Source organism: Delphinapterus leucas, chromosome 11 (assembly GCF_059928025.1).
Source record: "Delphinapterus leucas isolate spDelLeu-1000000601 "Yukka" chromosome 11, BTC_Dleu_Yukka2, whole genome shotgun sequence".
Lineage (NCBI taxonomy): Eukaryota > Metazoa > Chordata > Mammalia > Artiodactyla > Monodontidae > Delphinapterus > Delphinapterus leucas.
Genome location: NC_143139.1, coordinates 87,839,811 through 87,867,270, shown reverse-complemented (window position 1 = coordinate 87,867,270; position 27,460 = coordinate 87,839,811). Strand labels below are relative to the sequence as shown.

The 27,460-nt window shown below is 39.0% G+C and overlaps 1 protein-coding gene across 2 annotated transcripts; it reads right to left on the bottom strand.

Moving 5' to 3' along the window:
• Nucleotides 1-27,460, bottom strand: PWP1 (PWP1 homolog, endonuclein). Of its 2 annotated transcripts, none has more exons than XM_089921241.1 (15): nucleotides 26,646-27,460; nucleotides 24,516-24,574; nucleotides 24,195-24,379; nucleotides 22,547-22,632; nucleotides 22,350-22,446; nucleotides 19,785-19,895; nucleotides 18,796-18,926; nucleotides 18,097-18,158; nucleotides 12,249-12,345; nucleotides 11,755-11,816; nucleotides 10,419-10,530; nucleotides 8,609-8,699; nucleotides 8,395-8,516; nucleotides 6,923-7,028; nucleotides 1-1,497 (listed from the first exon to the last, which is right to left on the bottom strand). In XM_089921241.1, exons 1-15 carry the CDS (start codon nucleotides 26,715-26,717, stop codon nucleotides 1,151-1,153), a joined length of 1,740 nt encoding a protein of 579 aa, XP_089777367.1. In that variant the 5' UTR covers nucleotides 26,718-27,460; the 3' UTR covers nucleotides 1-1,150. The 2 variants fall into 2 exon arrangements, with proteins under 2 accessions (XP_089777367.1, XP_022455624.1); XM_022599916.3 differs by having other exon boundaries at nucleotides 1-6,116; nucleotides 26,646-27,300.

The window sequence follows — 27,460 nt, the reverse complement described above, 5'->3', positions numbered from 1 at the left end:
TTTCTTTCTATTGTCTTTTTTTTTTCCAGTTTTCAATTATGTTTTGTTTCCTTCTGTACCTGGTTATTTTTATGCCCTGATTATTACATATCAAACTATAATAAAAATGTGTGGTCCCATATGATGCTATCTTCCAAATGATTTGTCATTTTGGTAGGCAGGTAAGGGTATTAGCAATCCTGGATTACATTAATGAATTATAATTCAGATTCAAAACTGGCCTTCAATCTGTTTGTGGGAGGAACAGTTTCTGGTTAGTCATTACTTCTAGATCAACTCAAAGCCTTGGGAGGTTATTCAAGCTCCACCTACCTACTTGACGCCTCTCAATACCAGTTGTTTCCCACTAGCACTTCACTGTTAATAAAGAAAAACAAAATCTATGCTTGGCTTTTCAGGCCTTTAGCTACCTTTCTGTAATTCGCACATGTTCCTCGAGAAAAAAATAGTCCCCAAATTGGGTACAACTTGCTTTTTGTTTTCTCCTGGCTGTTGCTGCAATATTTCAATGACTTAGTTCCTTGGGATTTTCTATGATCTGTATTTCTTAGTCTGGCATTTGTGGAAATAGATGTTGAACTGTGTAGTGGATGTAGATCATTTTCTATGATCTGTATTTCTTAGTCTGGCATTTGTGGAAATAGATGTTGAACTGTGTAGTGGATGCTGGGATGAACCACCCAGAATCCCTTTCACAAATAACAAGCTCTTTCCAGAGGTGCTGGCCTATGACTGCTCACAGCTGAATTTTTCTCTGGAGATGGCTCTCAGCTTATGGCAGTTGCCTTGCCCAGGGAGACAATGCCTGCTCATTCCTGCATGCAGTCTAAACCAAATGACTGGTTGGTGTACAGGTAAAGGCTCAGTGACAGTGCCTCAGTTTAGGACTTCTGTGGAGGGTCATTTCAGCTTCAGGGTTAGAGATCTGAATGGGACATCTGTGGAAAGTTCCTATCAGTTCAACTTATCCCTTCACATAATTCTGCATCCCTCTTTCCTTACAGGTCTTGTTTCAGAGAGTACTCCCAATTAACCTACCACAGAGTTCTAGGAAACCATATTTATGAGTCACTACTTTGCTTTTAATATAGTCATAGCATTTCTTTTTGTTATATTTAACTCATATAACAAAGGAGGAGAGGAAGTTGTGTTAGGAGAAATAGAACATTTGGTAGAAGTGATATACTTTGGCTATGACAGAGGCAATTAAAAGATATATATTGTCTTTGTCTTTTGCCTGAGGGGGCACATCTTTACTTTCTGTTTTACATTTTCTCTCTCTCTCTTTTTTTTTTGCAGTACACGGGCCTCTCACTGTTGTGGCCTCTCCCGTTGCGGAGCACAGGCTCCGGACACACAGGCCCAGCGGCCATGGCTCACTGGACCAGCTGCTCCGCGGCATGTGGGATCCTCCTGGACCGGGGCACGAACCTGTGTCCCCTGCATCGGCAGGTGGACTCTCAACCACTGCGCCACCAGGGAAGTCCCCATTCTCTCCTTTTTTAAAAAAATTGAGATATAACTGACATATAACATTAGTTTCAGGTGTACAACATAATGATTAGATTTTGTATATATTGTGAAATGATTACAATAAGTCAACATCACTCCACACAAATTTTTGTGATGAGAACTTTAAAAATTTACTCTTAGCAACTTTCAAATACATAATTCAGTATTATTAACTATAGTCACCATGCTATACATTACATCCCCAGGACTTAATTTTATAGTTGGAAGTTTATACCTTTTGACCCCCTTTACCCATTTCACCCACTCTCCCCACCTCTGGCAACCACCAGTCTGTTCTCTATAGCTATGAGCTTGGGTGGTAGTGGGGTTTTTGTTTTGGATTCCACACAGAAGTGAGATCATACAGTTCAGTATTTGTCTTTCTCTGACTTACTTAGCATAATGCCCTCAAGGTATATCCATGCTGTCACAAGTGGCAAGATTTCCTTCTTTTTTATGATTCATTGTGTGTGTGTACCACATTTTTTAAAATTTATTTTTATTTTTTGCTGTTGGGTGTTCAGTGCTATGCGCAGGGTTTCTCTAGTTGCAGCAAGTGGGTGCAACTCTTCATTGTGGTGTGCGGGCTTCTCATTGCAGTGGCTTCTCTTGTTGCAGAGCACAGGCTCTAGGCATGTGGGCTCTAGAGCGCAGGCTCAGTAGTTGTGGCACACGGGCTTAGTTGCTCCGCTGCATGTGGGATCTTCCCGGACCAGGGATCGAACCCACGTCCCCTGCATCGGCAGGCAGACTCTCAACCACTGCGCCACCAGGGAAACCCGGCAGGTGGATTCTTAACCACTGCACCACCAGGTAAGTCCCCACATTTTCTTTATTCATCCATTGACAGACACTTGGGTTGTTTCCATGTCTTGGCTATTTAAGTAATGCTGCAGTGAACACTGGTGGTTCATGTATCTGTTTTAGTGTTTTCATTTCCTTCAAATGAATACCTAGAAGTAGAATTGCTGGATCATAAGTTAGTGCTATTTTTAATTTTTTGAGGAACGTCCATCCATTTTCCATAGTAGCTGCACCAGTTTACACTCCCACTAACAGTGCACAAGGGTTCCCTTCTTTCCAGATCTTTGCCAACATATTATTTCTTGTATCTTTGATTAATAGCTATTCCAGCAGGTGAGGTGACATCTGATGTAGTTTTGACTTGCATTTACCTGATGATTAGTAATGTTCAGTACCTTTTCATGTACCTGTGGCTTCTGTATGTCTTCTTTGGAAAAATGTCTTTTCATATCCTCTATCCATATTTAAACTGGGTGATTTTTGCTGTTGAGTTATATGAGTTCTTTATACATTTTGGATCTTAACCCCTTATCAGATATATAATTTGCAAATATTTGCTCCATTCTGTAGATTGCCTCTTCATTTCGTTGGTTTCTTCTGCTGTTCAGGTGCTTTTTAGTTTGATGTAGCCCCACTTGTTTTTTACTTTTGTTCCCTTTGCTTTTTGTCAGATCCAAAAAAATTATTGCTAAGACCAATGTCAAGGAAATTACTGTGTATGTTTTCTTCTAAGAGTTTTATGGTCTCAGGTCTACTAGTCCAGTCTTTAATCTAATTTTTGTGTATGGTGTGAGATAGTGGTCGTTCCCCAACACCATTTATTGAAGAGAGACTGCCCTTTTCCCATTGTATGTTCTTGGTCCTGTGTTGTAAATTAACCATATGCGTGGGTTTATTTCCGGGCTGTTTATTCCATTGATCTGTATGTTTTTATGCCAGTATCATACTGTTTTGATTACTATAGCTTTGAAATATAGTTTGAAATCAAGAAGCATGTGCTTTTAGCTTTGTTCTTTCTCAAGATTTCTTTGGCTATTCAGGATCTTTTGTGGTTCCCCACAAATTACAGGATTATTTAACTTTTGTGAAAAATGCCATTTGAATTTTAACAGGGGTTGCACTGAAGATGTAGATTGCTTTGGTTAGTTCCTGCATTTCAATAGTATTCATCTCCTCCACAAGCACTGAATATCTTTCCACTTATTTGTGTCTTCAGTTTCTCTCATCAGTGTCTTAGTTTGCACTGTATAGGTCTTTCACCTCCTCATTAAATGTATTCCTAGGTAGTTTATTCTTTTTGATGCAATTGTAAATGGCATTGCTTTCTTCTTTTTCTGATAGTTGCTTATTGGTGTATAGAAATGCAACAGATTTCTGTGTATTGATTTTGTATCCTGCAACTTTACTGAATTTATTAGTTCTAATTTCTTTAAGAGTCTTTAGAGTTTTCTATACATATTATGTCATCCACAAACAGTGACAATTTTACTGCTTTCTGATTTGGATTTTTATTTTTCCTAATTGCCCTGGCTAGGGCTTCCAATATTATGTTGAATAAAAGTGGTGAGTGGCGGCATCCTTGTCTTGTTCCTGATCTTCGACGAAAAGCTTTCAGCTTTTCACCACTGAATATGATGTTAGCTGTGGGCTTGTCATATATGTCCTTCATTATGTTGAGGTACATTTCCTCTATACCCACCTTGTTTTTACCATAAATTGATGCTGAATTTGTCAAATGTGATTTTTTGGGCATCTACTGGATGATCCTATGAGTTTTATCGTTTTTTTTTGGTTAATGTGGCAGATCATATTAATTGATCTGCAGATGTTGAACCATTCTTGCATCCTTGGGGTAAATCTGACTCAGTCAGGGTGTATGATCCTTTTAATGTATTGTTGAATCCAGTTTGCTAATATTGATATTTTGTGGATTTTCACATCTATATTTATCAGGGATATTGGCCTTTAATTTTCTTTTCTTGGAGCATCCTTGTCTGGTTTTGGTATCAGGGTAATGCTGGCCTTGTAAAATGAGTTTGGAAGTATTCCCTCCACTTGTATTTTTTGGAAGAGTTTGAGGATTGGTATTAACTTTGGTATAATTCACCATTGAAGACATCTGGTCCTGGACTTTACTGGAAGGGTTTTGGTTACTGACTCAACATTCTTACTAGTAATTGGTGTGTTCAGATTTTCTATTTCTTCATGATTCAGTCTTGGTAGTTGTCCAATTTGTTGATGCACGGGGCTCATAGTAGTCTCTTATGATCCTTTGTATTTCTGGGGTATTGAGGTATAACATTTCCCCTTTCAGTTCTGATTTTAAGTCCTCATCTCTTTTTTTTTCCCTGAGTCAAGCAAAAGGTTTGTCAGTTTCATCTTTTCAAAAAGTAGCTCTTGGTTTCATTGATCTTTTCTATTGTCTTTTTAGCCTCTATTCCATTTATTTCCATGCTGATCTTTTTCCTTCTGTCTACTAACTTTGGGCTTTGTTCTTCTTTTTCTAGTTCCTTGAGGTGTAAAGTGAGGTCATTTGTTTGAAATCTTTGTTTCTTGATGGTAGGCATTGCTAAGAACTTTCCTCTTAGAACTACCCTTGCTGCATCCCATAAATTATGGTATGTTGTATTTCCATTTTCATTGTTCTTTTGATTTCTTTGACACATTAGTTGTTCAATAGGATGTTGTTTAATCCTCACATATTTGTGAAATTTTCCAATTTTCTTGTAACTTATGTCTAATTTCATAACTAGTTAGAAAAGATGCTTTATATGATTTTAGTCTTCTTAAATTTATTGAGACTCATATTTGTGGTATAACAGATGATCTATCCTGGAGAATATTCCATGTGTGCTGGAGAAGAATGTGTATTCTCTTGCTTTGGGTGGAATATTCTATATATGTCTGCTGAGTCCATCTGGTCTAATGTGTCATTTAAGGCTGATGTTTCCTTATTTTCTGTCTGAATGAGCTACCCATTGGGGAAAGTAGGGTACTAAAGTCTCCTACTAGTAATTGTATTGCTACTTCTCCTTTTAGCTCTTTTACCATTTGCTTTATTTATTCACCCAACATAAGGGTACCTGAATATTTATTTACAAATGTTATATCCTCTTGTATATCCTCTTGTTGGACTATCATTATGTAATGCCTCTTTTGTTTGGTAACACTGAATACTATGCTATGGACAAAAAAAGGCATATGCCACTTTTAAGAGCATAGCACTAAGAACATTTCTAAGTCATGAGCACTAATTGGAGAACAGCTGGTCAGGAAAGTGTAGTCCCAGAGGGACCTGCCTGTGCTCATAGTCTACTGTGCAATCTTGGCCTAATTACTGCTTTTCCAGGCCTGGGTTTACCCATCTTTTAAGATTAGAGGATTTTCCTCTTTTAAAATTCTATGAAGTACTACTTATTTTACAAACCTAGACTACCTGTGACAGATGGCATACTTAAGGAATTATTTTTAAAAAACCTTTTTTATTATCCCTTTCAAGAAATGCAAGCAGAGCCCTATATACCACATGCACAAAGACCAGCCCTGTTTGTGCTGCCACCACAGCTGCAGAGAGGAATGTCAGGCAATTTTGTTTCAGTCTTTTTGATGGCTGCAGCAGGGAACATCTTTAGGCCAGCTTTAAAAAACTGAGTTAGGGTATAAATAAAACAGGAAACTGTATGCCCTTCATTAAGACTCCATTGGTGTTGCTGAGCTCCTGCTCCCAAAAGGGCCACTAACAGATGAATTTCTTGTATTGCTGAGAACAAGCCTCTCTCGTCTTCCAAATGCTTCATTTACTGAAACATAAATAAATGGTTAAGAAGCTACCAGATCAGAAAACTAAGAACCTATAATATAAAAAGAGACTAAAATGTAGACATGAGCAATGAGGTTCTCTACCCTGTGGTGGAGATTTTGTTTTGAAAAATATATATTTAGCACTTTATAAATGGGTAAGTAACCAGCTCAAAAGTCCAAGATAATGTTTAACTATGTTTTAAATGGGTCCTCCTTTTTTTAATACTTTCTTTGCCTTGTCCTGGATTTATCATAATCCACCTTGATAACTGATGTCCAAGCCCTTATAACAGTGACTCTGTCCTTCCCTTATTGTACTTCTGATTGTTTCCTACCTTCATCTTTCTCTGTATCATGATCAGACTAGAACTTTGTGGATTTAGGACCCCAGTGGAGGGAAGAATCAGAAGGGAACAGAGTGGCCCCCTTCAGGAAAGCTGGATTTTCTAGGAAGTAGTTGAAAAAAGGCAGATTTATTCACACTGGGAACTGGGAAAAGGAGGGCCATTCTTTGAGACCACACTATATATCCTTCCAGCTTTCCAATAAAATCTTTCGTTTTTAAAATTCAAATTTTGTCATAAAGATATTTAAAAATTATCTACATTTAAAGTGTGAAGACAAATTTGTGAACATGAACATTTCCAAATTACAATTTGATCTTATCTGTTTCCTAAGCAGACTGTACTAGAGGATGAACACTGGATCCACCTTTGTTATCTCCTTAATGTATTCAAGCCACAGATTCTACTACTTTAGCTCTTATAGAACTCATCCCGAAAAAGCAGGAAATTAAAATTCTTACCTGAAGAGATTGTGCTTATATCCCAGACCCGAAGCCCTTCTTTCTGACCTCCAAAAGCATAAATAAAGGGTAAATCAGGGCAACAGGAAGAACAGAAGAGAACTCCCTGAGAAGAGAATACAAAGTCAGTGATTTCAGTCTTTCCAGAAAGCTCTAATCTTGATCCCTACTCCTGTCTACAAGAACCTATGATTGGTTACTCGAAACCAACTCACCAGAATCTCTTTCAAGGCTCTTGCAAAGGTAGTTCACAGTCAAGTTGGAAGGGCTATCTCTATAATACAAAGCTGGACAAGTTCAGCATGATGGACATTCTGGGAGGACAGGTGTATGCTTTGACCACTCAGGTCTCTCATCTCCACTGTCATTCTAATAGGGATTTCCTAATTAATCTGCTAAATATTCCCATAATGATGCTGATACCAGATGTCATTATTCAATCATTTAAAATTTTTAACTTTATTACTAGATAACATTTGCATCATAGAAAATACAAAAAAGTATAAAAATCACTCTGAGATGACCAGCGGTTCATGTTTTGGGACAGGGTCTTCTAGATTTAAATATAAGCATTCAAAGACTTAAGTATTTAAATATATGCATGGAATGATGCATGGAATGATGCTATAAAAACTGCTCTGTAACCTGCCTTTCCACAAATATTTATATATATACATACATATATACAATTTTAAACAGCTGTGTGCAGTGTTCTGTGTCTGCAATTTAATTTTTATAATTTAGTGCCTGGCATACAGTATATGCTCAATAAATGAATTATTGAATTCCAGTTACTTCTAAAACTCTTGCTACTATGTAGTAATCAGTGTAGTAAGAACTAGTTATACAAAGAAGTAGGTGATAAACTGACCTCAACCACTATGGTGCCCTATAAAGGTTCAAGATTTCTGATTTTAAGGTTAAAAAATTGTGGAACTTACGGTTACCTGGGGGGAAAGGGGGAGAGGGATAGTTAGGGAATTTGGGTTGACATGTACAGTGCTATATTTAATATGGATAACCAACAAGAACCTACTGTATAGCACAGGGAACTGTGCTCAGTATTATGTAACCACCTAAATGGGAAAAGAACTTGAGAAAGAACAGATACATGTGTATGTATAACTGAATCACTTTACTGTATACCTGAAACTAACATTGTTAATCAACTGTACTCCAATATAAAATAAAAAGTTAAAAAAAAAAATGTGGCCATTCCACTTGTGTCCTTGAAAACCACCCCCTCATCATCCTTGTTTTCCCCAGCAACTGTTAATCATGTGAGTTGGAAAAGGAACCAGCTAGTCATTGATTTCTCCCCAAACTGTCCTAAGTTATAAAACTTCCACAAATTTGACTAAGCCCCAAATTAACCTCCCAACAAATCCATATTCTTTAGTGCAATGATTCCTAGAGAAAGACAAACGACAGATCAGAAACAAAAAAACCAAGATGCCCAGGGATATTCTTACCATTTTCATGTCCCTAGAGTGAACTAGGCTTGGCCTATCTCCTAATATGTCCCAGATCTTCACATACTTGTCCGCTGATGCAGTCACAAGACAGCCCTTGATTTGACTACTTAGATCAAGACCTAGACGAAGATAAGTTCAGAGACTCTCACTTTGAAATAAATTTACTTCATCATAGGTTAATAGAGACGAAAGAAACAGTATTCTTGCTCACCAGAAATTTCATCATTGTGTGCATTAAGTGTAAAAATTGGCTTATCTGAACGTGCATCCAAATTATATACAAAGCCGTCATCTGTACTGGCCTGGAAAGAGTAAAAGATGGGCAAGGTAATATTACATGACAATAAAATTTAGCAATGGGTAAATAGTATAAATCATTGTGAAAATCAGCTATGTACCTGACTTACCTGAAGAGCTTATTACAAATTAACATGGACATAAAGAATTTACTTGTGGATAAGTTGAGTTGGTTCTTACAAGGACTAGTTTAGCTAACATGTCTATTAGGCAGTTGGATATGAGTATGAAGCTGTGGTAGTGATACAGACTGCAGAGATACGGAAGCACAGAGGCAGAAGTTACATCCATTGAGAACAGAGGGGATACACCCCGGGAGCATATAATTAAGAGCACTGTGTTGAGGACAGAGACCTGGAGAGCACAGCCACTTACGGTAGAGGCTGAGGAGGAGCTCACAGAAGTAAGAATCAAAGAGGGAGGAGGGAATAACAATGTTAAAGAAGCCAAGGAAAGAGGGGTTCTGAAGAAAGGAGCGACAATGCTGTCAATATTTTGGCAAAGAGATTTAATCAGATAAGGACTGAAAGGCAGATTACAGTTCCACTTTGAAGAAAGGAAGAGAAAATTTTCAAGGAATTAAGAGACCTAGTCAAGGACAGGAGACAGAAACTTGAGCCTATATACAGGCCAAGGGCAATAGCCAGGACAGGAAAAAGGGAGGGGAAAAAAGGACAACTGATGCAGTCTTGAAGGTGGAGCTGCAGATGGGTATAAAAACAGAAGAGGGAGATCCCATCCTTTGAGACTGGAGGGAAAGAGGTAAGCCATTTTGATTACTTTCCATTTCCCTAAATATTTGTGAATTTAGTACTGATAACCATTTGTTAGCAAATAACCTCAGGAAATATGTGTGCCTGCCTGCTGAGAGCCAAAGTACAGTCAGTACAACATTCAAATATAACGGGGACTTCACTCCTGGTAACTGTAAGATGAAATCTGGCTTAAGGGAGCTCAGCTGGGAACTGCATGCAACTCCACACAGAGGAGATTAAATGTTCCCACAAGTGCAGGAAACTTATTAAAATTGTTCACATATTTTAAGAAAGTTGTTTTTTAAAGAATTCCTTTCCTCATTTACAAAGCACTACATATTTGCTTTAGGAAAATTAGGCAATATATGGATGTATCACAATTTCTCTAATTAATCTTCCCTTCTGGATAAAAGCTGGGATTTTATTTTTCCATGGATTGAAATGTCAGTGGCATCTTTGGATCCTACGTGGAAAACTGTTATCCTACAGATATTAAGGGTATTTACAAAATGATCGTAAACTTTCCATCTGGGAGATGGTGGTATATTAAGTGCTATATTAATTAAATAGGCTAGCATTTGCATCACTGGAGCTCCATTTAAGTACTAACATATAAATAAAGGAATTTTTTTTTTGGACTGCTTTAACCATTAAAAAACATAAAAAGAATATTAGTCATGCTTAGTATTTCAAAGTAATTTTAAAATGATCAAATAATTACAACTAATAAAATGTGACACTTTGGAATGATTGGAAATTAGCAAAATCATTTACATGTTTACTGTCTTTTTGTGGCAAATCCACTGTTCTCTTATTAAAAATATCTTTTTGTTTTTAAAGAAAACCCAAACCCAAATACTTCACACTGTTGATACAGAAAAAGCTTTTCAGAGATTCTCTCTACAATGGAAGTAAAGAAAAAAAGTCATTAATAACCTGATAAACAAACAGTGATATGCACACTCTTACCAAAAAATGACAAGGTGAAAAGTGATTCCAAGTCACTCTCTCGATCTGCCCGCTGAATCGCCACATTCGATGGCTTTCCTCTGGACTTCGGCAGTCATACAAAGCCACCGACCTGGACGTGTTCAGACAAAGTTAGGGTTTTAAGAGTTCAATTTTCCTGTATGTTTTAGTTTATTTTTAATGAAATGGTAATAAAACAACACCATGAAATCAAGATCCAATTATTTAAAGCCTATTTTAAGTAGAAAAATCAACTCATCTAAAAGTAGAAGAGTTGATTTTTACTAATTGGTGGACTCTGGTCCTGTCACTTGAAGACACTGGTAGCTCTGGATGTCACAGTGGCCTTGACCTCCCCCAGACTGAATCCTCTACTTCCAAGATGAATCCTCTCTATTTCCAAAAGAATGGGACAATTTCTAATTTCCCCTTCCCCAGTAGTGCTCAGAGCCAGATAACTCACATCTCAGCCACATTTACTCTTTACAAGCAGGCTACTGTGTTGGGGGAACTGATAAATAGACTTTTGCAATTTTTGCATGAATCCCAACTAAAAAATGTAAATATAGGACTCTTCAAAAGGGTAAGGAATCAAAATAAAGACTGCAAGTTGGTTTCTGTTTCTACTAGCTACCTCCCCTACCTTCAGACCCAATCTGTAAAAAGCACACATATGACTGGAAACCCCCCTGTGGTTGACCATAGTGGTCCCAATTCTTCACCTCTCCCTACATCCATGCCCTCTGTCAGTGATTTGACAGTTCCTCCCCTAAAGGCAGAGTTCATTTCCCACTCCATGTGATGTCTGTTTTGGCCAAGAGTAAGACAGACGTGTATTAGGTCTGAGCCCAGGTCTTAAGAGGCCTTGGTGTCTCTGCTTGTACTCCTGACCAACACGTGTGGGCCAGCCCGCTGGTCCCAGGAAGATGTGAAACACAAGGAGGAGAGCCAGGTCTCCGGGCCCAGCCTGAACAAGCCAAGATTAGCAGAGCTACCAGTTGAATCTAGCCTCGATTAGCTCAACCCTGCAGGTGATAAGAAATAAATGTTCACTGCTTTAAGTCACTGAATTTTGGGATGGCTTATTTCACAGCAATGTCTAACTCATACACCCTCTAAAAAAATCAAAGTAGTTGCTAGTTAGGAACTACATTATAACAGAACCATATTCCCTTGCAGATTGAAAGGATCAAGTTGAAAGGACAAATAAGTACTCCTATAAATTTAAACACATAGAAGCCTCAGTAATAAATTCTACCTGAGCATCAAGTGACACTTTCTGAATTAGTTCAAGAGGATAAAAACGACAGCAATAATTCCTGAAATGCTTTCTTACTTATCATATGATCCAGAAATCAGAGTCTGTGCTTCAAATGGATGAAACTGGAGAGTCTGGACCTAAAAAGAAGAAACATAAATGAATAGATCAATGTTTGTTTTGGTTTGGTAAAACTGCCTTATACTTGGTGAAATTCAATTTGGCAGTGTTTCTACAGGTTTTTCCCTTTGAGATGTGGTTCTGTAGTAACATCTGTTTAATTCTTTAACCCCATTTGGTGACTGATACCCCTTCATCCCTTTTTAGGAGCCTCTGTAAAAATGCTGCAAAGCACTAATGTTCCTAGTCACTTCACCTTTCTGCACCCATTTTTGCATCTCTCAGGTGGGTAATTATAACTATCACAAAGGGCTCTGTGAAGGATCCAGTGAGATAGCATGTCAAAGCACTTTGTAATTCACAAAAAGCCACATATAAATGTTTGGGATTATTTGTAGTCAATATATGTCTCAGATTTTTTAGAGTCCCTTTTGTCCATTAAGTCACCATACCTTGTCTGTATGTACGGCAAGGCTGGCTGCTGGTCTCCCCAAGGACATATCCCACAGAACAACAGTGTTATCAGCTGATGCGCTGGCCAGCACATTTCTGAGAAAGGAGGAGACAAATCGGGTAACCTTTTAAAAATCAAGAGGATTACATGTAAGAGTTCCATTTACAATACCATCAAAAAGAATAAGATACTTAGGAATAAATTTAACAAAAGAAAAGCAAGATTTTTAATATACTGAAAACAAAGATTGTTGAAGGAAATTAAAGAGTATCTAAATTAATGGAAGGTCATTTCATGCTCATGGACTGGAAGGCTTGACATTAAGACAGAAATATTGCCAACTACAGACTGATTTATAGATTCAACCACAATCCCAGCTGACCCTTTTGCAGAAAACTGAATGCTGGTTTTAAAAATTGATATGGATATGCAAGGAACCCAGACTAGTCAAAATAATCTTGAAAAAAGGAGAGCAAGTTGAAAAGTTCAGTTCCTGATTTCAAAACTGACTGAAAAACAACAGTAATCGTAACAATGTGGTACTGGCATAGGACAGACATACAGAACAGAAAAGTCCAGAATTAAACCCTCAAATTTACGTTCTTATGTTCACTGGTTTTTGACAAGGGTGCCAAGAGTATTTATTCTTTGTTCAATGGGGAAAAAAACAGTATCTTCAACAAATGACTCAGGGTCAACTGGATATTCTACAGCAAAAAAATGAAGATAGAGCCCCACCTCACACTATACACAAAAAGGGATTCAAAATAGATCACAGGTCTACTAAACATAACAGCTAAAACTCTAAAGCACTCAAAAAAACCCCAAAATACCCCAGGTATAAATCTTCATGACAATGGGTTAGGCAATGGTCTTAGATATGACACCAAAAGCAAAAACAAAAGAAATAAACTGGATATCATCAGCAAGAAAACTTTTGTGTTGCAAGTAAGACTACCAAGAAAGAGAAAAAACCACCCACAGGAGAAAATGTTTGTAAGTCATATATGTGATAAAGTGCTTGTATCTAGAATACATAAAGAACTCTCAACCAAAAAATAAAAAGACAAACCCAATCAGAAGATGGGCAAAGGATCTGAACAGACATTTCTCCAAAGAAGATATACAAATGGCCAATGAGCATGTGAAAAGATGCTCAACACCATTAGTCATTAGGGAAATGAAAATCAAAAAAATGGGATACCACTTCATACAGGATCTCTATAATGAAAAAGATAGACAAGGGCTAGCAAGATGTAGAGAAACTGGAACCCCCCTACATTGCTGGTGGGAATGTAAATGGTAGAGACACTACCACATGACCTAGCAATTAAACTCTTAGGTATGTATCCAAGAAAATGAAAACATATGTCCATGCAAAAACTTGTTCATGAATGTTCACAGCAGCATTATTCATAATAGGCAAAAACAAACTAAATGTCCATTAACTGGTGAATGGATACACAAAATGTGGTATATCCATACAAGAGAATATTATTCAGCAATAGAAAATGAGGTACTGATATTCGCTGCAACATGGACGGACCTTGAAAACATTATGCTAAGTGACAGAAGCCAGATACATATGGCCATGTATTATATGATTCCATTTCTAGGAAATGTCCAGAATAGGCAAATCCACAGAGACAGAAAGCATATGAGTAGCTAACAGGGGCTGGAGGGACAGGAGAACGAGGAGTGACTGCTAATGGGTATGGCATGGCTTTTGGACTGATGACAATGTTATGGAATTAGACAGTGGTGACGGCTACATAACTTTGTGAATATACTGAAGACTACTGAATTATATACTTTAAAATAGTGGATTTTATGACGTGTACTTGCTAGGTCATATATTATGAATTACATCTCAACTGTTTTTTTCTTCCTTAAAAAAGAGCATTAAATGCTATTAACAGAAAAAACCCAATATGTCTACCTCTTAGGGATCAAGCACTAATAATGTAGTTCTACAGTGGAACACAGGCTTTAGGGCCCAGAAAACCTGAAATGGAGTCTTGGTGCTGCCACTTGCCTGCCAACGAGAATGAAACAACCAACCTCAAAGAGCTGCTATGCAAGAACCTGGCTGAGTAACTGGGACATAGCAGGCCCTTGATAAATGTTAGCTGCCTCCTAAAACTACAGATACTCCTGAAATTGAAAGCTCATTCTTCAACATCGAACTTTAACATGGCTCAACACAAAATTAGGCCATTAGTGACAGTAATGGTTTTGTTCAGAAAACCAATATACTGTTGAAATAAAATGCTGATGGACTCATTTTCAGATACTATTTCCTCAATAAATTACTTCCATTATACAAACTACTTTCAGTTTTGTAACTCACATTTCAGTGATATATGCAAGGTCTCTTAGGAGGATCATGTATATTCAGGTCATGCTAGCTTTTTTCTACCATTAAGTCCCACATACAGGTCACAATGTTTTAAGTCCTTAGCATTTTATAAATTAAATATTAATTTAAATTCCCAGTAACTAGTTTATTTATATTCTATGTCTCCCAACAGCAAAAAGTTAAAATTCCACAGTACATTTTTCATCCCAGGCATTCCAAAAATATCTGAGATTCCTCCCACATTAAAGTTCTTATTGTATGAGGCGAAAAAAACAAAAACAAAACTTCTGAACACTACAACCGCAAGAAGAGCACTCCAACAAGAGTATGAATTAGCAGAGAACATGCATTTTTTTTTCCTGGGAGGATTTACTAGAAACTAAGGGCCCCACCAGTAACAAGGTCAACATGTTATTCCTCACCATAATCCTGAACTCTGTGCACCAGAGTATGGGACATGTTTTAAAGCATACTGCACCTTTCCAGTAAAGAAAGGGGAAAGGAGAACGAAGATCTAAAATAAGATTGAGAAAGGAGAGTGAAGGAGCAAAGAAATCTGTGGCACTGAAGTCAGAGAGATGCGAGTGCAGATGGGGACGGAAGGGAGTACAGGTGCTGATAAGGGTCTAAATGGAAGTAGGGAATTGTGGCTGGGGAAAGGAATTGATGAGTCAGTTGGAATACTGACGAGAGGTTGTTCCATTAGAAAGAACTTTCAGCTGCTCAAAGTAACAGTTGCTATATAAGAATTTATATATAAAATTGGGTTTCTAAAAGCATGGTACACTCATTATTATATCTCTTATTTATCTCTCCATTCATCAGGATCAGGGCCAATTCAAGCAAAACCCAAACAACTGCCTGTAGCCCGGCAGCAAGAGGTTCATCTGGGGAAGCTTTGAAAATAAAAACAAAAACACCAACAGATTCTTGGGCCCCTGCTCCAGAACAACTGACTCAATCTTGGGGGATTAGAGACTGGGAACTTGTACCTTAAAGGGTTACCCAGAAGTTTCTGATTTGCAGCTATGTTTGGGAAATACTAACCTAAACAACTTTCTCAGGTCCATTTCCCCAAATAGTCGTAACTCTGAAGAGGTCTGAACACAAACAAGATAGGATATCCTTCAGTTAAGCCAGCACTCTGGGATCTTCCTTAGAATGCTCATAATTATAAAGTGTCCAGTGTAACAAAAATGCTTTAAAAAAAAAGTGCCCTGGGTAATCCAGTTTGTTCTTACTCCCCTTAAGTAAGCTGTACTCAACCTAATGCTTACCTCCCTTGCCTTAGCAGCCCCTCAAACCAACTACACTATTAGGAAAATGGCCCCTTTGCAGTAATTGTTGTTTAAGTATGAAAAATATGTGGATGACATGCAAAAGAATTAAGGTGAACCCTTACCTTACACAGTATAGAAAAATTAACTCAAAATAGATCAAAGACTTAAACTTAAGAGCTAAAACTATAAAACTTTTAGGGGAAAATCTTCATGACAATGGATTTGGCAATGATTTCTTGGCTATAATACTAAAAGCACAGGCAACAAAAGTAAAAATGAACTGTACTACATCAAAATGAAAAACTTCTGTGCATCAAAGGACACTTCAATAGAGTTAAAGGCAACCAATCGAATGGGGGAAAATATTGGCAAATCATAAATCTCATAAGAGATTAACATTCAGAATATATAAAGAACTCACACAACAACAAAAAACCAAACAACCAATTGAAAAATGGACAAAAAGACTTGGATAGACATTTCTCCAAAGAATATATAAAAATGGCCAATAAGTACTTGAAAAGATGATCAACAGCACTAATCATTAAGGAAATGCAAATCAAAACTGCAATGAGGGCTTCCCTGGTGGCGCAGTGGTTAAGAATCCGCCTGCCAATGCAGGGGACACGGATTCAAGCTGTAGTCCGGGAAGATCCCACATGCCGCGGAGCAACTAAGCCCGTGCGCCACAACTCCTGAGCCTGCGCTCTAGAGCCCACGCGCCACAACTACTGAGCCCACGCGCCACATCTACTGAAGCCCGCACACTCTAGAGCCCATGCTCTGCAACAAGAGAAGCCACCGCAGTGAGAAGCCTGCGTACCACAACGAAGAGTAGCCCCTGCTCGCGGCAACTAGAGAAAGCCCACGCACAGCAACGAAGACCCAACACAGCCAAAACTAATAAATAAATAAATTTATATAAAAAAACTGCAATGAGATACTGCATCACACCTGTTTGGATGGCTATTATGAAAACAACAATAACAAAAACAGAAGGTATCAAGTGATGGAGAGGATGTGGAAAAACTGGAACCCTTGTGCACTGCTGGAGGGGAGGTAAATGGTGCAATTGCTGTAGAAAACAGTATGGTGGTTCCTCAAAAAGGTAAACATAGAACTACCATTAGATCCAGCAATTCCATTTTTGGCTATATATTCAAAAGAACTGAAAGCGGGGACTCTAACAGATACACATAAACCCAGGTTATTTATATCTGTGTCAATAACAGCAGCATTATTCACAAAAGCCAAGAGGTGGAAGCAACCCAGGTGTCCATCAACAGATGGATAAACAAAATATGGCATATACGTACAATGGAATATTATTCAACCTTAAAAAGGAAGGAAATACTGCCACATGCTACAACTTTTGCTAAGTGAAGTAAGCCAGTCACAAGAGGACAAATACTGTATGATTCCACTTATAACGGAGACGCAAGAGGGAGGAGATATGGGGATGTATGTATATGTATAGCTGATTCACTTTGTTATAAAGCAGAAACTAACACACCATTGTAAAGCAATTATACTCCAATAAAGATGTTAAAAAAAAAAAAAGAGGTACCTGGAGGAGTCAACTCATAGAGACAGAAAGTAGAACGGTAGTTACTAGGGCCTGGGGGGAGCAGGAAATGGGGAGTTACTGTTTAATGGGCATATAGTTTCAGTTCTGGAAGATGAAAAGGTTCTGGAGTTGAATGGTGGTAATCGTTTTGCACAACAATGTGCAAAAATGTCCAATGAACTGTATACCTAAACGTGGTTAAGATGGTAATGTTACATATATTTTACCAGTTAAAAAAAAAAAAAATATATATATATATATATATATATATATAAAGAACACATGGATGAGATGTGAAAACTAAATGAAGTGAGAAAAACGTCTTCCCTGAAGAAACAATTCTACTGCACCACTGGCACTGCAGTACATACTGCTTTTTCCCAGTGGTGTTGGAGAGGAGGGCACTTGGTCCCCAAATATGTAATGAGCATCTACTAAGTGAAGAGCTGGCAGGTGATGCTGGGGGGTGCAAGGATACAGACAGCAGAGCTCCTGCCTTCCGGCAGCTTGTACTGCAGGAAAAGAAAATAAAACATGGACACAAAGATGTGAAACTCATAATGTAGAGAGATAAGTGTAGACAGGAGGTAAAATCACGCTGGTTACCGTCTTTAACAGTCCTGCAAATGGTATTTTTTACCTGATCAGCTTATTCCAAGAAAGGTCAAGGACAGCATCGGTATGCCCATCTGCTGAGGAATTCTGTAATAATTGTTTAATTACTTTTGGTATTAAAGTACACCCCCAAATAGAACTGGTATATTAATTTGAAAGATTCTTTAAACCTTATTTTGATTTTAAGTAAACTTGCCCAAATATCTAGGGAAAGAAACACCTTTTCCTCCTCTTACTTGAGAGACGTGATAAATGTTCTTTACAGGGAAGAAACTATAGTAGTTCTTAACCTAGGTGCTATAATTCTACAAGTCAATCCTCACCCCACCCATCTCTCCCCCACCAAAAACCTGACAGTTTTCAAAGCTACAGGAATACATGGATATTTAGAATTCAACGTACTCAAGGCTAAATAGAAACATTTTAAAAGTTCAAAAATAGCATTTTAGTGTGAATAGCTACTCTCTATGAAGGAAGATCATAACCTTAAGAGTAATTTGTTTTGTGTAAGGATGGATAACGTGCCAGTGGAGGTTTTATATAATCAGAAGTCAATTTTTCTTTGGATGGGCTTTTCAAAACTAGAAACTAGAGTAACTTCATAATTACCTGTCCTATTTCACCAAAAGTGTCTAATTGAAAAAGTGCACGTTCCCATCTCCCGTCCCCAGCCCCACAAACCTCTGTTTGTCATCAGAGTTTAAATGTCTATTAGCTTGTTTACCTTCTTTCCTTTCTTTTTCTTCTTTTTTGATAGCTTACTTCCAAGTGTAAAGACTGGCTCCAAAGAGTCCACTATATCAAGGTCCCACACTTCAATAACGGGGGTCATGTTTCCCACAGCAATGTAATTTCCTACAGGAGGAGATGATATACTTACGATTTAAAATACAACTCCTAATGAAACACATTACACTCCAGATTAACTGAGTCATGGCTTAGAGCAGCTTCTCTCAAACTTTCGTACGTGTGTACACCACCTGAATGTTGTTAAAATGCAGGTTCAGTTTCAGGTCTTGGGTGGGGCCCCAAAACTGCATTTCTAACTGGCTCCTAGGTGATGGCAATGTTGTACTGCCGTCCTCAGACCACAATTTGAATAACAAGGGCCTCCCGGTCCCAGGGTCCTCACTTACGTAATGAGAAAACCCTTCCTACCTTCGTAGACTGTTGTGAGGATGAGGATTTGATTAGATCATGAATGTGAACAAGCTTTGCAAACAAGATGTAAGGTATGAGTATTAACAGTTTTTATCCTTGTTAAGAAGTATGCAGGGGCAACTAGTACTGTGCAGCTATGGCCAAAGGAACTAACACGAGAGTCCAATTCTTTCTTCATTTTGGTTTACCTTGATGTTTTCTGAAAAGGGTCATGCACTAAACTCTAGCTGGTAACATCAGACACACCATGCCAGTTTATAGGTTTGGGTTTTTAGGAGACCTTCACACAGTTCTGCAGACCCAAAGCTTCCAGGCCCTGTCCTTCTGCCTATAGTGGAGCAGCAACCTCCTTAGCCTGTCCAAAGTCTGGAGACACACAGACCCAAGACAATTAATTGATTGTGTTTAGAGAACTATATAACTTCATAAAATAACATTAACTTCATAAAACATCAATAATTATGAAAACATTCATACAAAATAGGTAACTTATGTGGCTAGGAAAAACACATAGGAGTAGAACCATTGAGCAATCTCAAGTTTTCTAATTACCAGTTGAATCATCCGGGCTAGGATCAAAATTCAGCCATTCCACACTCAAAGGGTATGCAGACAACAGGATATCATGGTGGACATAAAAAGAATCTTCTTCTTGATTATAAACTGAGAAGATTGGGAAAAGAGACTTTATTACATCAGAATAAGAAATCATATCCCACTCAAAAGAAAAGATTCTCCCTGTTAAACCTATGGGAGACACTTGCTTAAAGTGAGACATATTTTGTGACATTAAAGACATTCCAAAGTATTTATTGCTAGGCAAAAATTTTTCACGTCAAATATATTCCCAGCACCTGGTGTGCCCCAAAAGGGAACAGGAACACTGAGAGAGAATTGACATCTGCCTGAATACTCCATCTGCATGTTCCCCAGCTAAAATGGTCCTACCTTCTGGTTCACCAATTATAGAAAACAAACGAGGTCTCCATAAGTACTTCATTATTATTTTATCTTTTAAAGGTCTATCTGGTCATAAGTAAAGAAGAACAAATCAGCACTGGAGAGAAATAACTCATTTTAGAAGTCTAAATGCCTCTCAAAAATTGCTTCTTTAATATTTATTGTTAACAATAAGAAGCCTTTTAAAAATTATATAATGAAACACTGATAAAAATAGACCCCAAGTAGTCAGAAATTTCCCCCAATATGTTTTTTACTAGAAAGAAGCAATGTTAAGATAAGCTAAGGATTTTTAAAAAATTCTTCAGACCACTGCATCTGGGACAGATCTTGGGATCAGCAGATTCCATGTAATGCTCTATCACATCACGTTATGATAAAAATGTGTTCAAAATGATTGGGTTGTGGCCCTGCAAGAACCTCAACTATGGTCAATGTACTCAGCTTACATTTTAAATAAAAATGATGATGATGCCTTAAAATAATCTCCTTTTAACCATGTCAGATTATTATTCAGATTTGATTTAGAGTGCAATTTTGAAATTACTCTTGAACAGAGATACACTAGGTAATCTGGAGATTCACACCAAATCCAAGTAAAATATATCATTAATGACCTAACCTAGAACAACGTAGGAATACAACTGCTTTGCTTCAACTTCTCAGCTCCTGTCTAAGGCTCACGAGATTCAAAGGAATGACTACAGTAAATTCTCAAATAAGAATGCATAAAAATCAACGATGACAAACCGTAATAGTTGCAATTTTTTGAAACTAGAATTGGTCTTTTAAAAATTCCATCATCATGGTTTACATTTGAAATATGTAAATAGTTCAAAGATAATTAGGAGAATAACTTCACATTGACGTATTTGCTATTTAAAGCCTTTTTGACTTTATAAATAGATCACAATGGGCCATGGAATAAAAATGGCCTGATAGGCTTCCTGAGGGCAGTCTTGAAGAAATCCAAGCTAAAAAATGGAGTAAAACATTAAACCCAAGGGTTTTAATTTTCAAACTGTGTAACTGTGTTTCCTATAAGAAAAGGCATTAGCCTATTAATCTCTTTAAAGCTTCAAAATTTTAAGACAGATGAACAGAAGAGTGTTGGGGAAGGAGAGTATATGGGCACGGATGGACCTGTCCGAGGACGTGTGCACACAGGAAGGGGCAAAAAAAAGAAAAAGGGAAAATATGGAGGCAGAATATTCCAGATATCTTAAAGGTCTATTTTAAGAAAATAGTCATTAATGTTTGTTGAATTAATAAGTATCAACATTAAGATACATCTGATTTAAGAATTCCAATAAAAAAGAAAAATTCAAATCATTGCCTACTTCAGATTCAAAGTATAGCTGACCCTTGAACAATGCAGAAGTTAGGGATGCTGACCCTCTGCACAGTAGAAAATCCCTGTATAACTTATAGTCCACCCTCTGTATCCCAACCAAACTCGCATCGTGTAGTACTGTAGTATTTACTATTAACAAAAGTCTGCATGTAAGTGGATCTATGCAGTTCAACCCCGTGTTATTCAAGGTTCAACTGTATTCACCTCTGGCTTTAGTGCAAACATTCTCTGCACCGAGAAAGGTGACCAAAACGTTTTGGTCTCTGAAGAAAAACGTGGGCCTCTATGCTGAAGTTTTATGAAAAGAATAAAATGTTTTGCAAAAGGGGATCTATTTGAAATGACTCTGAAAAAAAGCAGGATAAATTATATTGAGTGTAATCTTTGCCACATAAAGAAAAAGCAGCCAGAAAGCAAACTGGAGTAAAGAGCCAGGGTAAAAAGTTACCCCACGCTAATGAGATTATAATTTTTTCTTGCATTTTAAAATAGTTTTACTTCCAGGTTTTCTCCATTGAGGGGAAAAAGTTAAAAACTGGCAAAAATGTTCAAACAAAAGATTTAAAAAACCCAGTTAGAATCTTCCAGGTGACCTATTTCCATAAGTAAAGTCAAGTACCAAACTAACATATTGGACTACACATGCCCAGGCACAATAACCAGGAAGTCTGATTTAACTAGGTAACCAACTTAAAGGAAATACAGAAGGATCTCGTGCTTAGAAATCCATAATAGTTACTATGATGGTTATTTTAGTATCACTTAAGTAGAAAACCTTTTAGTAAGGGATGTATCCCACTTACCATGTACCTCTAAATTGCACTGGTCCTGTTCAGCTCTGCCACAAACTATGAGATTGTCATTGGGCTTAATCAAGAAATCTTCACGTTCGTACTGCTCCTAAGTGGAGAGAGAAAAAGTCACTGACTAGAATCAGATATTTGGGAAGGTTTTTCAAACACTTAAGGGGCATAATTAGAAAAGCCATATAGATATTTACCGTATCTTTCAGAGTAACATAAGGATCTTGATCATTACTCCCATAGACTGTAAGACCCAAAAGAGATTCACCAAGAGTTTCAGTATCTGTAAGAATTCATAAAACAAAATGAATAAAACAGTCATTTTGACAAAAGCATTTTTCCTAAGGCATCCCATCTTTAGACTTAGATCCAACCATCTATTTCATAACTAACACTGGATCATCCACAATTGGGAAAGGAAATAGTGGATAATAATAAATAGGAGTTTAAAAGCCATTTATATTTGGCCCTGGAATGCACATCTGATAGTCTTGGAATACACAATCTTCCATTAAAAGAATCAAATCAAACCAAGAAACTCCCTTTTAGAAAATGTTAGAACTCTACTCAGATCCTCTAGTTTGCTCTTTGTAATCATTGTTCAAAAGTGCTAGAGAGAGGTGGCCTCGCAGACCTGGAAATAAACAGGTCCCTAAAACACTGGTATCAACACAATGAATTAAGGGTTGCTTGGTCAAATAAAATTGAAAAATAATGAGTCTCATAAAGTTAAGTAGGTTTCTTTATCGCAAGATGTCTCATAACCACTGATATGCCAACTTGCCTAATGAATCTGAAAGAGAGGATACTACATGCCCTTTTCACCAAACTTATGGCATTCTTTTACGGCATGTCTGCAAAGATGACATAGAGTAGACCCCGAATAACATGAAACTCAGAAGAAGGAAGATGCTCTTAATTTTCAGGAGAAGCTACTTTAAGGAGGCAGGGCTAATACGTCTTAAACATCTGACAGGCAACAGAGAGGGGAATTTCTACTGGATGAGAAAGACAGAGTCAATACTCTGCAGGGTATAGAGAGTTTCAGGGAGCAGTGTCTGAATGGCTTTTCTCCAGGCTGGTTAGCACTTCTTTCTCTGTATTCCCATGGCCTCTGTCCTAGTAGGATGGAAGCCAACCCAGAGGGGCCCATAACCCAGAGTCCAATGGAAAAAACTATCCCCTGCATCTAGTGAAGTGCACTGAAAAGCATGAAGGCTTTAGAGCCAGAGAATGTTCAAACCCCAGCTCCATTAATCACCAGCTGCATGATACTGGCAAAGTTATTTCATCTCTGTAAGCCTGTTTTCTCTTCTGTAAAATGCAGGTAATAATTCCTCTCTCATTGCAGGTAAAGAAAAATGAATTACAGATTATCATAACCACTACTTGCAATAAAACATACCATACTAACATTTTTTTGTTTTTTAAATCTTTTTTTTTTTTTTTTTTTTTGCGGTACGCGGGCCTCTCACTGCTGTGGCCTCTCCCGTCACGGAGCACAGGCTCCAGACGCACAGGCTCAGCGGCCATGGCTCACGGGCCCAGTCGCTCCGCAGCATGTGGGATCCTCCCAGACCGGGGCACGAACCTGCGTCCCCTGCATCGGCAGGTGGACTCTCAACCACTGCGCCACCAGGGAAGCCCCCTGTTTTTTAGATCTTAGAGGGCTGAACTGATTTTTTTAAATCAGTTTAGGAAACTTGCTGTCTCCCTTGAGCCCGATTATTTGACTGACATAAAGGACAACAGATTCTCAGAGTAAAGCTTTGGTGGAACACTAGAAGCATGATCTAACGCACTGAGTTTGTGATTAAAAACCAGTAGAAGTGGGTGAATTCTAACCTGGGTCGCCTTCCTCATCATATTTATCTAAGGCGTACTCGGCCAGCTCATCATCATCCAGCGTCCTGTCATCCTCTGGGTCGCCATCCTCCAGGGGCTCCTGAGGTCGGGCCTGGGTACGGGCACTCTGCATGCCATCTTCTGAAGGATTGCCTGTCTCCTCTTCATCACTGCCACCTTCTTCTCTATGCCAATGAAAAAATAAAAAGTAAAAAGATCACCCAAAAGGCACCGTTCAATAACAAGACCGCCTTGTCGTCATCGTTTAAGATTTACATTTCATCTGGACTTTACTACAGGCGTCAACATCCCAAAACTTACTGTAATTTTTCCTTTGCTTCAGCAATGAGACGTTTCACTTCTTCTTTACTAAGCTCTACCTATAAAAGACCAAACATTTCATTATGATATATTTAAGGAAATCATTTTAAGCCTTTGAATTTAAAAGAAGTTTACAAACTAACATAAAACATAGCTTCAAAAGACATGAAAAGTCAAATGGAGTTTTCACAGGTCCTTACAAATTAAGATCCTTCTCACCTAAAACTGTTAAAAAAAATCATGGTCGGTCTACCTCTCCAGTCTTTTTCAAAAAAGACAGACTTGTATAAACTGGCTTCTATGAAACCCCATCTCATTTTCTTCCACTTACCCCAACTCCTTGGCCGATTCTCCCCATTTTTCCTGTGGATATTCCTAAACAAAACACCCTTGCCTTGGTCCTCTGCTCTTTCCCCTGGTATCCCTGCCAAGTATTCACTCATTACGCTGTCACTTCCTTGCAAAGCTCATTCATTCTCAAGACTAAAACCACCATCTCTGAACAGACTACTCCAAACTTTCCCTTCTCTAGCCCTATATACTGTAGTTCCATTTTTCCAATTGCCTATAAGACTCTCCACTTGGACATCCTGTTCAAAACTGAAGTCATTCTCTTTACTTACAAACTGGCATTCCCTCACCTAATCAATGCTTCAGTACCTTTTAAAGACGCCCGTATCACTGCTAAACTGTAAGCTCCTTGTCACTGTGTTTTCTGCCCATGGTAGGGATACCTGATGATAGATGATGAATCAAACAATCATGCAGTTTGTGCTAAAAGGCCTTTAATAATGTGGAAATCCTCTTGGGTGATGACATTCTACTGTTAGCTCCAGAAACTAAAGGTTCTTAAGTTTAATCACAAGATACTTATTTTTCTAATTTCTCTTACTGATTTGAGTTATCCTTTCTGGGACTTTGTAGAATAAATTCAATCTCTTCTTCCTATAAAGTCTTCAAGCAATGGTTCCAAATTTGTCTGCACATTAGAATCACATGGGGGAATCTTTTAACAATTTCAGGCTCTACTCCAGGCTAATTAAATCACAACACTTGGGAGCTGGTATTTTTTAAGCTCCACAAGTGGTTCCAATGTGTAGACATGTTTGGAAATCACTGTCTTCAAGTATTTGAAAGGCTGTATGTTCTTTTTAAACAACAACTCTTACCTCCTTCAATAATTTTTAATATGAGATGGTTTCCTATCCCTATTCTACATATACCACACTGAATGCCTACTGTGAGCCAAACACTGGAGAAACTGGTGAACAAAACAGTCTGTGCCCTGGTGAAACTGGCTCAGTAACATTGAAACAAACACTCTCCCGTCCCTATTTGTTTCATAGCATTTATTCCCACTGACAGAGTATCATATATGCACGTATCAACTCCACAAAGGCAGGGACTTTTCCTGTTTTGTTCATGCCTATCCCAGGACACTGAACAATGCCTAGTACAGAGAAAGCGCTTCGTAAGTATCTGTTGAATAACTTAAGTAATCTTCTCCTCTGCTACAGACTCAGTCTCTCACTCCTGTAGGCTTTCCCTTCATGACGTGTCGCGTTTACCTCGCATCCCCACTGCCACATCAACATCTCACCTGGACTACTGCGAGCAATTCCTAATTCAACTCCCAGCCTCACGACACCGTGGTCTCCATACCAGCTTTTCTACACCACAACTTTCATCCAGTTTATTCCTCTAAACGCCGAGCGGAGGAGTGGAAAGTGGAGTTTCACATACGTGCCCTCTCTTCCCCTTATGCCTGGAAACGCACTGGGGTGGTGGGAGACGACGTGGTGTTGTCAGGAAGGCTCTGGGGGAGCTCCCCTTCCGAGCAACACCCCGCCCGCTTCCAGCCCGTGAGGTCCACGTGTTTGCGAACTGGGGGTGGGGCTGGGCTTGGGGGAAGGGACCGTGAGGAGGCGGGGCCCCCGATACCAGGCCCAGGAGTCCTAGACCCTCGGAGCCGCAGCCCTAATCACGACAAACAGGCCACAGCGGGCCTCACCCCGTCAGTCCCACCAGCCGCGCCAGGGCCGCGCGTTCCGGGTCCAGGTCCCCAGGTGGGGCTGACTCAGGGTGCTGCAAAGAGGCCGCTACCCCTACCTCGGAGCGACCAGGCCTCACCTTGTCTGGCGTCTCTTTGGCCACGCCGCAGCGGACCCAGGCCACGCACGTCACCTGGCGGCTGCGGTTCATCGTCCTCGGCGCAGCGACGCCTCAAGCTAAAGACTTGGCCCCAACGGGTCTCGAAGCCACGCCGCGCTCGGGTCCACACCCTCCCCAACGGGCTCCAGGAGGCGCCTCGGCAGAGCAGAGGCGCGGGGCGCTGGTTCCTGTGGCGTCGGCGCCCGCTTCTGACGTCAATCGAAGGCGCCTAAACGGGGAAGGGGTGGAGCAAGGGCTGGAAGCTGAAGCAGCTGGGCGAGGAATCCACGTGGGCTGGACTGTGCTGTGTGGGATGATGTGAATGGGCTCTACAGGACACCTGTGACGGTGTGTGCAGGCTTCGTGGAAGCAATGACTAAATAAGTGAAAATGGAACTGTAGGGATCAGAGGCAAATTTCCACCGACCTTTATTTTGCCTCCATAGCCTAAAAGCTGACAAATGGTAGAGGTTTTAGGTTTATTTTTAAAGCTTTCTCCAAAATGAATTTATCTTTTCTTTTCCTGCCGAGACGCGCGGTTTGCGGGATCTTAGTTCCCCAACCGGGGATCGAACCCGCTCTGGCAGTGAAAGCGCTGAGTCCTAACCCTAGGACCACCAGGGAATTCCCCCGAAATGAATTTTTCATTTCAAGGAGATACTTCCGCCCTTTATATTTCATTACATTCTTGGATGTTACTTATATACTAAGTATACAGTAGTGGTTGTAGCTAGCAGTAGCAAACACAAAGTGCTTGATAGCGTTTTAAGTGCCTTATATTAACTTGGTTACTT

Excerpts from the sequence above, each read along its gene's own strand:
- PWP1 (XM_089921241.1), bottom strand. The coding sequence starts at position 26,717 with ATGAACCGCAGCCGCCAGGTGACGTGCGTGGCCTGGGTCCGCTGCGGC. Across the intron at positions 22,633-24,194 it reads TGATGAGGAAGGCGACCCAG|ATACTGAAACTCTTGGTGAA; the intron begins GTTAGAATTCAC and ends GAATTCTTACAG. Across the intron at positions 22,447-22,546 it reads ATGTTACTCTGAAAGATACG|GAGCAGTACGAACGTGAAGA; the intron begins GTAAATATCTAT and ends CTCTCCACTTAG.